The sequence below is a fragment of the Populus nigra genome, chromosome 12, assembly GCF_951802175.1.
Source record: "Populus nigra chromosome 12, ddPopNigr1.1, whole genome shotgun sequence".
Classification (NCBI taxonomy): domain Eukaryota; kingdom Viridiplantae; phylum Streptophyta; class Magnoliopsida; order Malpighiales; family Salicaceae; genus Populus; species Populus nigra.
The window spans coordinates 11994802-12007897 of NC_084863.1; the positions used below are offsets into that span (position 1 = coordinate 11994802).

General features: G+C 30.1%; 2 protein-coding genes across 2 annotated transcripts; both read left to right on the forward strand.

Moving 5' to 3' along the window:
- The first annotated feature begins 2877 nt into the window (after positions 1-2877).
- On the forward strand, positions 2878-4141 carry LOC133669417 (NAD(P)H-quinone oxidoreductase subunit T, chloroplastic). The gene is made up of 2 exons (XM_062089540.1): positions 2878-3312; positions 3599-4141. Exons 1-2 carry the CDS (start codon positions 2963-2965, stop codon positions 4017-4019), a joined length of 771 nt encoding a protein of 256 aa, XP_061945524.1. The 5' UTR covers positions 2878-2962; the 3' UTR covers positions 4020-4141.
- Positions 4142-12101: 7960 nt separating this feature from the next.
- On the forward strand, positions 12102-13096 carry LOC133669585 (uncharacterized). Its single transcript, XM_062089784.1, has one exon. The coding sequence runs from the start codon at positions 12280-12282 to the stop codon at positions 12730-12732; it is 453 nt and encodes a 150-aa protein (XP_061945768.1). The 5' UTR covers positions 12102-12279; the 3' UTR covers positions 12733-13096.

The following is a 13096-nucleotide window of genomic DNA, read 5'->3' on the forward strand; positions in this document are numbered from 1 at the left end:
AAGCCTAAAATATTTAATTTTATTTATCCAAGTCTACTTGTCAAAAGGCTATTACAACATCTTATATTAAAAAAATAGAAACCTTTTATTAGATTAAATAGAAAAAAACTATTAACTATAAATATAAAAACTAGAAAAGCCTAATAATACTATATAGGAAAGTAAAAATAAGAAAACTATTCCCTTTAAATATGAAAATTATAAAAGCCTAATAATGCTAAATAGAAAAAAATAAAATTCATAAACTAAACAAAAAATAAAAATAAATACTGAAGATATTTATTTTTCTAAAAAGTTGTTGCTTTAGTCTTTTTATGTTAGAAGGAACTCGTCTTCAAGTTTAAACCTCAATAAAAAAATCATATTCCTCTACTACGAATGTGTTTAACATCATATTCTATCTAAGAGTGAAGTAAAAAATTATCATCCACTATAAACATGCCCAACAAAAAACTATTGGGATAGAACCTTCTCAATTAAAAAATCATCTTTCACCGTAAACACGTACAATATATATCAATTGACATAGTCAAAAACTTGTATAATTAGAATTGAAAGGAAAATAAGAAAGGGGTTGAACGAAAAGGGCTTGAGAAAAACTTTAAGTGTCATAAATAATCTTTCAAAATAAAAGAAAAGGAACATTCTCTTTATTAATTTATCAAAATATCAAATCCTATTGAAATATAAAATAAACAAACATATTTATACTAGCCTTAGGCCAATATCCTAATTTTTATAAAAGAAAAAAAAATCTAATTACTAATTATAGAATCCATCCAACATTAAAATTCTTATACTAAATAATAATAAAAAAACTTGGAAAAATTATTAATTTTACCAAAAAGTTCATGCATCATGAATCCTCCATTTTTTTCTCAACTAATCATGCTTTAAATGACGCTATTATTCACTTATATTGTGACATCCAACTGTTTCTCACTTTAAACGACACCATTATTCACTTTTATGAACTTATATCAAACTATATCTAGACCATACAATGCAGTTTATCTTAAATAAGATGTGTTAAGGGTGTTAATTTTTTTCCCAACAACAACCAGACCCTTATTCTTGTTATTTCTAATAAGACCAGTACACCTGAATCTCACAGTAATCCTGAACCAAATAACTAAGTAGCGATTCTTTGACTACTGATACAGCATTCGTCATGCGCCCATGTGCCCCAGTAGTTAAAAAAGTATGAAGAATTTAAAGAATGAAAAGAAGCACACATGGTGACATTTTACTTCTTGTTATACACTTCAAAAACAAATACAGTCATAAGAAAGGAGAGAGAGCGGCAAGTATTAAATTAAAGTAAATAAAATATAAGATGATCAATTCTCCAAACCATTGCAAGCCATTTCATCAAACCTTCTTCTTCCGAGTCGTGACTGCCTTGAGAAAACAAAACTAAAACCATGACACTCGTATGAAAATGACAGTGATGGCGAAATCAAAAGTAGTCATTTCCCACTGCCCCACTCTCTAAGCAATTGTTGCTCTATATTCAAACACCCGTTTTGCGCTACAAGTTAATCATTCATTCAAACTCATGAATCTCTCAAGTATTAATTACTTTCCCTTGCACCAGGTGAGTTAAAGGAGCATTGTAGGAGTGTTGACCAATTTCTGTATGTTTGTCAACTATAAATTTATGGCTTGCTATATGCATACATGTTTCCACTCTCTAAGCAACTGTCATTCTTGTGTTTTGGGCTTGGTGAAGTAACTGGGAAATACGATTCAACACTCGCCATAGCTAATAGGGGGGTTGGTTGGGTAAGCAAAACATAAAAAGACTAAAAGAGAAGGCCAACTACGCCAGCAGCTCCTCTTCTAGGCCTGCAAAGTTGCAATCATCTTGGTCTAATTTCCTGTTTCTTCCAACTATTCTAATGATATCATCTCTTGTGATAGATATCCTTGTTTAATTAATTAATTAATTTATTATCAGTAGTAGAATTAATTATTAATGAGCTTTATGTATCTAGCAGACATGATTATCAGTAGTAGAATTAATTATCAATGAGTTTTTTTTTTTTTGAGTTTAACGTGGTGTCCTGGTCAGCTTGCGCGTACCTCGACTAATCTCACAGGTCCTGAAGTTAACGACCATGTAAGCCTCCAGTGGCCAGCATATGAGCAACCACAGGGCTCGAACTTGAGACCACATGGCTCGAACCTGAGACCACAGAGAAAGCAAACTCCTTGGTTTCAAATTCTTACCACTGGATCACCATCTAGATGGTTTATTAATGAGCTTTAATATCAGTAGTGGTTGCATGAAATGACTAGTTTAATTGCCAGCGAAGACCATTTCTCATGACAGTGAACTGAAGATAATCAGCTTGTATAAAAACTGTAAGAGATCAAATGTAAATATTTTGACGATAGATTCACTAACTACTTTCATTTGAAATAAATGATAAATAGTTTTAGATCTATTACATGTCATAAAAGGGAAAAAAACCATTACATTTTGTTAGAAAAGTTTGCTAGAACCCATTCAGGAAGCATCATAAAAAAGACAAAAACTAACTAGTCAATGCATTATGGAAGAAGGAGACTGGTGGCGACTTTCTGGTAACTTCGGGAAAACGGTTGAAGACATGTCAGGTTTTTTTGATATTTTTATATTGTTGTGGTATGTTGATATAAAAATAATTTTAAAAAAATAAAAAAATTATTTTAATATATTTCTGAGTAAAATATACTTTAAAAAATAATTTTTATTACATTTCAAAACATTTATTTCATAAAATTATTATCTCTCTGGTCACCAAAAATTAGAAAATGCAAATGACACAAAGGACATAGTGGTCCTGTTATATATTAGCAGAAAACAAACAACAGGCCAAGGTGGCCTTAATCAACGCCCTGAACCACAGGAATGTGAGGTCATGGAAGCAGCTTCTCTCCTTACCTTTACAAGCCATACAGGTCTTTCTTCTCTTTCATGGCTTCCACAACTGCCACTCAAGCTCCGTTTTCTCTCTTTCTTAGGACCCAAAACGGCAGTGGCCACCGTAGGAAAAAACATCTGTTGATAAGAAAAGCCCCATCAGGAAGAATAGGCAACAGAGGGAGTGCTTTTGGTGTTTATGCAGAACAAGGAAGCCCAGAGAAGCCCCAAAGAGCACCACCAGGGGTTGATACAAGAATTCATTGGGACAACGAAGATGAAGGGTGGGTTGGAGGAAGTAGTACTAGTTCAGAGCAGACAAAGCAAGCAGAAGATGAGCAGAAAGATATGTTGGGAAAGAGGTTTGCTGATTTGCTCAATGATTCTTCTGATTCTCATTACCAGTGAGTGTTCTTGAGCATCCTTAATTCAAAGGGAGTCAAAAGACTTTCTTTTTATCACTTTTCGATTGAATTTATTCATCTAGTTGCGTAGTCGAGTGTTTAGTTCTTAGACATAACGTTCGATATGGATGTTTAGATTGAAAATGTGATTCATTCTTGTATTTACTTTGCAAGTTATGGATTTAGCAAATGTATTTCCGTGTTCCTTCAATGCACTTGTTACTTCATATATATCCATAAAACCAGAGTAAGTAGCACTAACATGCCAATTGCAAATGATCACCAGGTTCTTAGGCGTATCAGCAGATGCTGATATGGAGGAGATTAAAACCGCATACAGGAGGCTATCAAAGGAGTACCATCCAGACACAACTTCACTTCCACTGAAATCAGCTTCAGAAAAGTTCATGAGACTAAGAGAAGTTTATGATATCTTGAGCAATGACGAGAAACGCAAATTTTATGATTGGACACTAGCTCAAGAGGCTGCAAGCCGGCAAGCAGAGCAAATGAGAATGAGATTGGAAGATCCTTATGAACAAGAAATAAACAGATATGAATCTGTACCGGACATGGTTGATCGTCTTGGTGGAAGAAACATGGGTCTAAGTGATCAAGCAATGTCAGCTCTAACGTTTGATATTTTTATCATACTCTTCTCAATTGGTTGCCTCATTTTTGTTGTCTTCTTCAAAGAACCATATTAGTAATTTAAGTTACACAGCATATTTGTAAAGTATTTATTGCCATGATGGTATAATTTTGTACGGCACATGGCTGAAATCCAGAATTATTATTGGATTGGCAAAATATGATTCTGGTTGTGCAAGATATGTGCTTGACTGTTTGTTGTCATCTTGGAAATTTGTTCTCAGCTGTTATGCCTTTAATCTCAAGTTACCATAAAAATAGTTTAATGTCGATTAATCAGACTTCAAATTATGGTGAAAAGACTCAAGAAAGTATTTTATGTAAAAGCAGGAAACCCCCTCGCCAATATCTTTATTGATGTTAAATTGTTCTTTTAATATCTGTGAACACATGCCCCATTAAAATTCTTGAAGCAGGCATATAAAATCATGATGGGTGGAAAACCTTGTTACTAATTGAGTGGCATCATGATGAGATTGACACAGGAGATTCTGCAGGAGTTGAGTTGCAAGATACAGAGTTCATAATGTTGAACTATCTTGACAGGACAGGCCAGCGCAAAGATAACACGACTGTGTCCAGTTTAGAAATGTTTTTAATCTTAAATCTTGCTTATACATTCATAGAAAACAAGAACATAAGAATATAAGAAAAGGTCTCCTTAATTCTTGAAAGGAAACGTTACTCGAAATCACATATTCTAGGAATTGCAAGGCCTAGGTGAGTTCCTAGACCTTCAAAAGGCTTTAGCTGCCATGTTCCAAAAGAAAAGAAAAAATAATTATATGATGCAGACAGAACCAAATCTTTATAGAATTTATATTCTGAAAAAGGAAATTAAAGCGAGTGGCATCATTTCTTCCCTTGATAAGGATCATATGGAGATAAGAAAGTAAGAATATAAATAGTGAATGAATACTGCAGGTTGCAGTGCCGAATGCAGCAGTAAAATATGGGGAGGGGTGTGAGGAAGAGGAAGGGAGGGTGTGAATACTGAATAGAGAGAAGGAATTCATTTCTTCACCTGGTGAACCGTTATGATTCGTCTCCTGGATTAAACTGGATCTGTAAGGCGCTCTATAAAGAGATGCTTGTTCGTGACATTCTATATATCCTATATTATTATTAATGTCGAACTATAAAATACATGGAATGCCATGAACACCATCCATCTACAGCAAACAATTCTCAAGAACTTGTGAAAGAATAAACGGATAAGAAATCATCCCCATAAAGAGATCGTTGTTCATGGCATTTCATCTACCCTGTAACTTGAATTGCCACAGAAGACATGAAGTGCCATGAACACGATCCATTTGTAGCGATTCCAACCACCCTCGTGTTCATATACTAATATTTGAAGCTAAACATCCAAATGTATGGTGGCAGAGAATAAAGAAAAGAATCATGCCCATGAAGAGCTCGTTTTTCACGGCCATGAACACGATCCATCATGGGTGATTTCAACTTTGATTACTCAGTAAAAGAAAAGGAATATAGTAATAACTAGATGACTAGGAAAGCATTGAAAAATAAAATAAAAGGTGATGGAAAAAGTACAAACTTTAGGCACTATTTATAGCATTTGTGTGCGTTAAAATTGGGGGAATTAGATGCATATCATGCCAGCTTTGATTTTCTGCGACTAAGGAAATAACACGGTACACTATCTTTTATCATAATTTCTTTATTGTATCATTTCCTTAATTGTTTAGATTTTGATAATAAAAAAAAATTGATATTTGGTTGAAATTTGATCAACACATTCTAAGGAGTTAATTTTTTTTTATTAACGTGGGTATCCGGGCTAACTTGTATGTACCTTAACTAATTCCACAGGCACTGAAGTTAACGACCATGTAAACCTTTAGTGACTATTATATTAGCAACTACATGTCTCAAACTTGAAACCATAAGGGGAGCAAATCTCTTGGTCTTAAACTCTTACTACTAGGTCACCCACTAGATAGTTTTTAAGAACTCTATTCTACAATGAAAACTAGTTAAGTTTGATTTCATGTATAAATTAAACCTGAAAGTTTTTATTTTTCTTGTTGTTTATGAATTAATTTTTTATTTAGATTAGAATTTTCAAATTGATTATGATTTTATTAACTAGAATATTTTTTTTATTTAAAAACATGTCGGCTATTAAAAATAGAGATTTCATATTATTCATATAATTGATATTAATAAATTTTCAATTTGAGTTTTTTTCTGTGATTTAGAATTATAATTTTAGGGTTTAAAATACTCTAGTTTCTTTATTTGTAGTTTTTAGTGTTTGAAAAACATAATACCTGTTTGTTTGCTTTTAAAAACATTTTAAATTTTTTTATTTACTTTAAATTAATATGTTTTTGGTGTTTTCAAATCATTTTAATGCGTTTATATCAAAAATAATTTTTATAAAATAAAAAAATATATATTTTTTTATATTTTTAATTTTTAAATAAAAAATACTCTGTATTAATTAACCACATTTCCAAACCTGACAGGAAATTTCCACTTGCATTCTTATTTTGAATAAGCATTCGTATACTCGCATGCACAAATCTTATCCATCCATTATGTGGGATAAATCTTAATAAATGGATAAGATTGTGCAGAGAAATTTCCTTATTTTTTTAAATGAGGATCATATATGTGTTAATATATATGATTAATTGTCTCGTGATTTGATTCTATTATATATAAACAAGTGATGATAAGGGTATTAAATATTTTTACTATTTCTTAATTACTAAATGACGTGGCAAAGGAAGGGATTTGAAATCATGGGATGTATATCTTATCACGTTTGTATTTTGTCATATGTTTATTTGTATTGTTTTTATTGTGTTTAAATCAGAATAGTAATATATCTCAAACCTATGAAAAATACTTAATGCAGATTTTATAAGATTCTTTTAATATTTTTTCCTAACTTAATATCAATGTTTAATTTTTTTATTGATAGATATAGAATTAATATATATATATATATATATATATATATATATATATATATATTAAAAACTAAAATCAAAAGGTAATTAAATTTTTTAAAGAATATATATGAAAAGTCCTTATTTTATATTATCCCTTTAATTAAGTTATAAATCTCATCATATCTTACCTCAAGCCTTTTCTTTCAATTTATCCCTTGATTATCCAACAACTCTTCAATTTAGTATTTCATTTCATTTGACCCAAGCTCTAAAAAAACCCAACTAAGAAGAAAATAAAGAAGAAAAAATAAAAAGATAATTGTTTGACGAAGTTGACGTATTATAGTCGTGTCTATGACTTGAATTGTAGATTTAATAGTTAACACAGGTTGACCAGATATAATTCAATATATCATCATCTTAATATTAAAAAAAAAAAACATATATCATCCTGATTTTTTTAAGCAGACCAATGTTTTTAACCGTTATCTGAGTTGTTTTTGAACTCATCAAATTAACTGGGTCATATTATGACAACTCCCACTCAAATTAATTTAATGCTCAGGCTGAGCAAGCAATGGAGTCGAGAGATTTTGAAGTTAACGCAGCAAAACCAAGTTTAGTGATATCATTAAAGAATTCTCTACAACATGATTATCTGTCAACATTGTCTTATGGTTTTTTCTTAATAATATCAAGTTTTGAATAGATCAACATGATATTTTATGAATTTATGCTATTTTTTAAAAAAAAACACTCTTAAAAAAATAATATAAACACCTCAAATTTATACATCCATATGAAAAACTTGTCTAAACTAAATTTCAATCAAGCAAATTAAAAGACCAAAAAATATTATGGTAAAGCTTATTGTATATACTCCATGGTTTTTTTTTATTAATCATGCACTCTAAATGAACCTAGAGCTCTTACCTTTTAATGTTTTTCACTTCCAAGTTTATCTTTCTTATATATAAAAAAACAATTTCTCGTAATTTTTTGCTTGTAATTTATTTTGTAAAGGCATTTATCAAGTACTCATCGCATAGGATAGACAAATCTAGTGATAAATGTTATACCCATTTTTTTACCCCAAATATTTTTTAAAAATATATATCAAAAAATATTTCAAAAGAATATTCACACAAAATACATGTACTTGCTAGTCAATACAAATTGTTTAGAGATTTTAATTAAGTATGGCATCATTTTTTTTTTTTTGAAAGACCAACTGCAATTGAAGGAATTGAAGGACCAAGGACTAAAATTATCAAATTGAAAAAATATGTAAAGTCCTATTAATTCGGTCAAGGGCTTAAAGGAACAATTTTCCATTTTTATGACTAATTGTTGCTCTAATAGATAAGTTTTTTAGATCTAGGAACTATTATGAATGGAATGATAAATTAGATGGCTTGTTTAAACTTGGTCGCAAACTTAATTGGAAGGAATTAATTGTTTGGTGTGACTTTTGGGCTCGATTGAAAAATAAAAACTTTGAATGTATTAATGTAAAAAACACACTGACATTCAGGGACCATTATGAATCTTTGGAACCAAAGTAAAGTGATGGGCACGAACACGTACGATCCATTTATAACAAACAATCTAATTATCTCAATCACAAACCATGAAAAGTTGGCGTGATATGCACCTAATTCCAAATTTTACACATACTGCTGCTATAAATAGAGCCTAAAGTTCGTGGTTTTCCCATCACCTTTTCTTCTATGTTTCAGTTTTTCAATCCTCTGATAAAACACCTTTTCCTAGTTAGTCTCTTACTGACCAGCCATGGAAAAACAAGTTTGAGATCCATGCTGTGAGGTCGCCATCAATGGATCGTGTTCATGGCTATTCATCCACTCTCTGTACTGTACAGATCAGTCGGAATGAGGCGGCTGAATTGCCATGAACAACGATCTCTTCATGGACAGGATTTCTTCTCTTTATTCCTTGTGACCTTGTATATGTTGATGCCTAGCAAAATATTGACCAGTATTTGGACGCAATGGTGGCTGAAATCGCAGTAAATGGATCGTGTTCATGGCACTTCATGTATTTCTGCAGCAGTTAGAAATATGAAATGCCATGAACAACGATCTCTTTATGGGGATGATTTCTTATCTGTTTAATCCTTGACAAGCTGAATTCGTCCTGTTTTCTTATTTATAGCAGGATTTTGTATACTCGCAGGCGCAAAATTTGTCCCTTGTCCCCGTCTATTACGTGGGATAACTTTGCCGGACTCATAAAATTTATGTCGTTTTTGTTTAATAATTTTTTAGTGTTTTTAAATAGTTTTTTTATCTTTTAAAATTAAAAATAAATTTTAAAAAATAAAAAATAATTTAAAAATTAATCATTACCACAATATCAAACAATACCTTAAACTATATTTTAAAATGTTATATATGGTTTTGAATAGAAAATATAGATTGCAAGATGCATCCGCGTCCTCAAATATGTTTTTTTCTGCGTTGTTATAATATACTTGTATATAAAATTAAATGTTGAGATATTGTTGGTTTATTTTATATCTTTTCTAAAAAGATTTTCAATAAATGAAAAGAACACATCTGTCAATGAGCTGTAATTTAATTGAAATTAGTATCCCGTCATTTTAAAAGATGTTCGGGGTTTAAATCTATTATTTATAATAACTAAAAATAAAATACTTTTTTAATATTAATCTTGCTTTCTGCTATTTTCCCATTGAACTCTTCTAACCTGTCCATCCATGGAGAGAAGGAGCAACAAAAATAATGCGTATATTTAGTTTTTAAACCAAAAAACAAATATGCAGGGTTAACGTATTAAACTTGTTACTTAAATAATTCTCAATTGAGTGTAATGATTTGCTATATCAATTTTTTTTCTAAAACCAATAGAAAAAAAAAAAAAAGAAACATGAGCCTAGGCATTAAAAAAATAGCTCAACATATGTGTCAAGGCCTATCTTTTTTTTAAAAAAAAAATTTAAAGGGACAAACAACATGTTATTTATCTTATTTTTTCTTTTAAAAAATAACAAACGAAGCGTCATTTTTTTCTGCAAATCCCGACAACATGGGCCACCAAAAAATCAAGAGTTTATTTTTTTCAATTTAAAACCTATTTTTCAACCCATCTTTAATTCAAAATACCTAGAAAACACCCCAAATAATTTGATGAACCTATCAATAGCCACAAAAAAACCCAAGAAATAGTTCAAAAAACCAAAATCAACTCGAAGCCAAAATAAATCATATAGTAAATCTACCTCCTCAGACAAGAAGAAGGAAAAAAAACATCTAGTTCAGACTCCCCTTATAAAATGAAACTCATTAACACTAAAATCAACTATTTTTGTGTCTAGAAACATCATCATCAAAAAATTTCTCTCTTTATACTGAAATCTAGCAAGTCTCTTTATCTCCTTTAACAAAAAAAAATTGAAAAATAAGGAAAATAAAATTTGATACTAAAATTGAATTTCAGAAAATTAAAAGGGACTGGTTATTTAATATCTAAAAAAAATAGGCAACTATACTGAATTTTTGAAATGAAATTCTAAGACACCATCTATTTTACCCGCTCTTTGCATTTTAGTTTTCTATTTTTTAATGCAACCATTTATTTTAAAAAAATATATACAATATGGTTTTAATTTGGGTTCAAATAGGTTCAATTGTGAAAAAAAATAAAGTATGATATTCAAATTGAAAATTTTTAAAATTTTAATTATTTCAATTTACCGTGATTTGTAAAATAATGTGAGGTAATGAAAATTTCTTTTTTTCTAAATGATTATCTCAAAATTTGAAATAAAAAAAAAATACCTTTTTAATCATTTGGTCATCCTTCATGGGGTAGGACTGCATAATTGTAATAATAAAAGAGCAAATCTTGACATTTATTCCCAAATCCCATTTGGCCTATTATTGATTTGTATCCGTTAAACATGTATGCATATTTGGCATGCTTTTGTGTAATTTGCAAAGAGTGATTTTATAAGAATAAATTTGTGTACAAACAATTTTGGTTGTTATTTTTTCATGAAAGATCAATCATTTATCATTCTTGAGATCCTTGTATTTAACTATATATTTAACAATTAACATATCAGCTTATATAAAATTTTATTATGAAAATTTTATTTATAAATAACTTTTTCATTTACAAATTATGGTTGGGAAAATTAGTTCAATGTATTCTTATATTTTAAATCAAATCTTTGATATATCCATTCAATCTACTAATGAAGTGTTGGTCTAGTGGATAAGGCATTACTATATCTTTACAAAGATGAAAATACAAGTTCGATCATCAGGAAATGCATTTATTAAGAGGGTCAGCCACGAACCCCAAACATGATTAATCTCATCTTTTAAAAGGGTGTGAGAATACCCGGATAAAAACAAAAAATATTCAATCTAATTTCTTTAAATTTATTTAAGAAAAAGTACTTAGTACGTCATAAAGTTTAAGCGCGATAACATTTTTTATCTCGTATTAAAAAAAAATACAATTTATATATTATTGCATATATGGTTGATAATACTTTACAAACTGTGTCAAGCATAGCTATCTACTCTATTATTATTAATATAATATAGAATAAAATAGAGAAGTCAGTGGCATATGTTCAAAGAATATTGATAGAAGGAAACGAGAAACAAATAACCCTGACTTTCTGTTTTTTTTTTGTTTGGGATAGTGTTTTAATTGGAATTAAAAAAAATTATTTTTAAATATTTTTATATGTTAATACTAAAAATAAATTTTAAAATAAAAAAAATAGTTGGTATGAAATATTTTTATGTACATCTACTTTTTATTTCTATTATTAAGATTAGCTTCTCATTTTAATATTTAATTAGTATTAACAACATTTTTTTCTTTATCAATTCATATATTTCTTAGTTTATTTTATAAAACTATAAAATATCTTTTTATTTTTTAATTAAAAAAATTATAAAATATAAAAATATATCATTTTTCATATTAGAAATTAACTTAAAATTCTACCAAAGGATAAACAATATGTTAATTAAAAAAATCATTATATGTTAAAAATATAAACATTATTTTATTATATTAGAAATTAAATTGGAATTTTACTGTTATAAAACTAGTTCACTCTAATTCAGCAAGCCAAACAACCCAAACCAAAGCTACCGACAAACCGTTTAAAAACCGGTCACTAAAGGCTTGAACGACAGGTCGTTCATATAGACCCAGTCCAGTTGACCATCTCCTCTACACGGGATCAAAGGGTTTTTAGGAGGTTTTAAGCAGTTATTGAAGTTTCCTTCCTTCCTACCTTCCAAACCAATTCATCAAGAAAAGGCAAAAACCCTCCTCTTTGCAAATTCTCAAAACCCTAAATTGATTAAAACCCAACATGCCCTCTTCAGATCCTAAAACCCCGGAAGAAGCAAAACCCTCCTTTGATGATCCAGCATCAAAAGAATCCATAGAGTCATTGAATTCAACCAAAACCCTTGAAGAAACAGACCAAAAGAATACACCCACGACTGGAAGTCAAGAGGAAGAAGAGGAAGGGGAGTGTGGGTTTTGTTTGTTCATGAAAGGAGGTGGTTGCAAGGACGCATTTGTAGCATGGGAAGACTGTATTAAACAAGTGGAGGAAAAGAATGAAGATATTGTGGAGAAGTGCTTTGAAATTACTAGTGCGTTGAAGTTGTGTATGGAGGCTCATGCTGATTATTATGAGCCTATTTTGAGGGCTGAGAAGGCTGCTGAACAAGAGGCTGTTAAGCAATTGGAGAAGGAAAAGGAGGAGGAAGCCGCTGCTGCAGCGCAAAAATCAGAGTCTAACGAGAAAGAAAAGTGAGCTTTTTAGGTGATTTTTTTATTTAACAAAAGAAAACGAGAACTTTGAGATTTAATTTTGTCACAGATATGGGAAAATTGGGTTAAAGGTAATTATTTGATCATGAGACATGGAATTGTGTCTAGGCAATGTTGTTATTTTTTTATGTAGAATAAATGGATTGTGATTATTCACTTGAATTTTCATTAAACGATAATTTTGTATTTTATATTGAGATAGTCATATGTTTTTGGCATGCTTATTGAATGCCAAATCTGTGGCTTGTTATGTTTTCCACTTATTTGTCTAATGTATGTTGAAGTTATTAATGCAAAGCTCTGTCATGGAATAAAATAGCCTGCCCTTGTGCTTTTCTTTGTGTTCA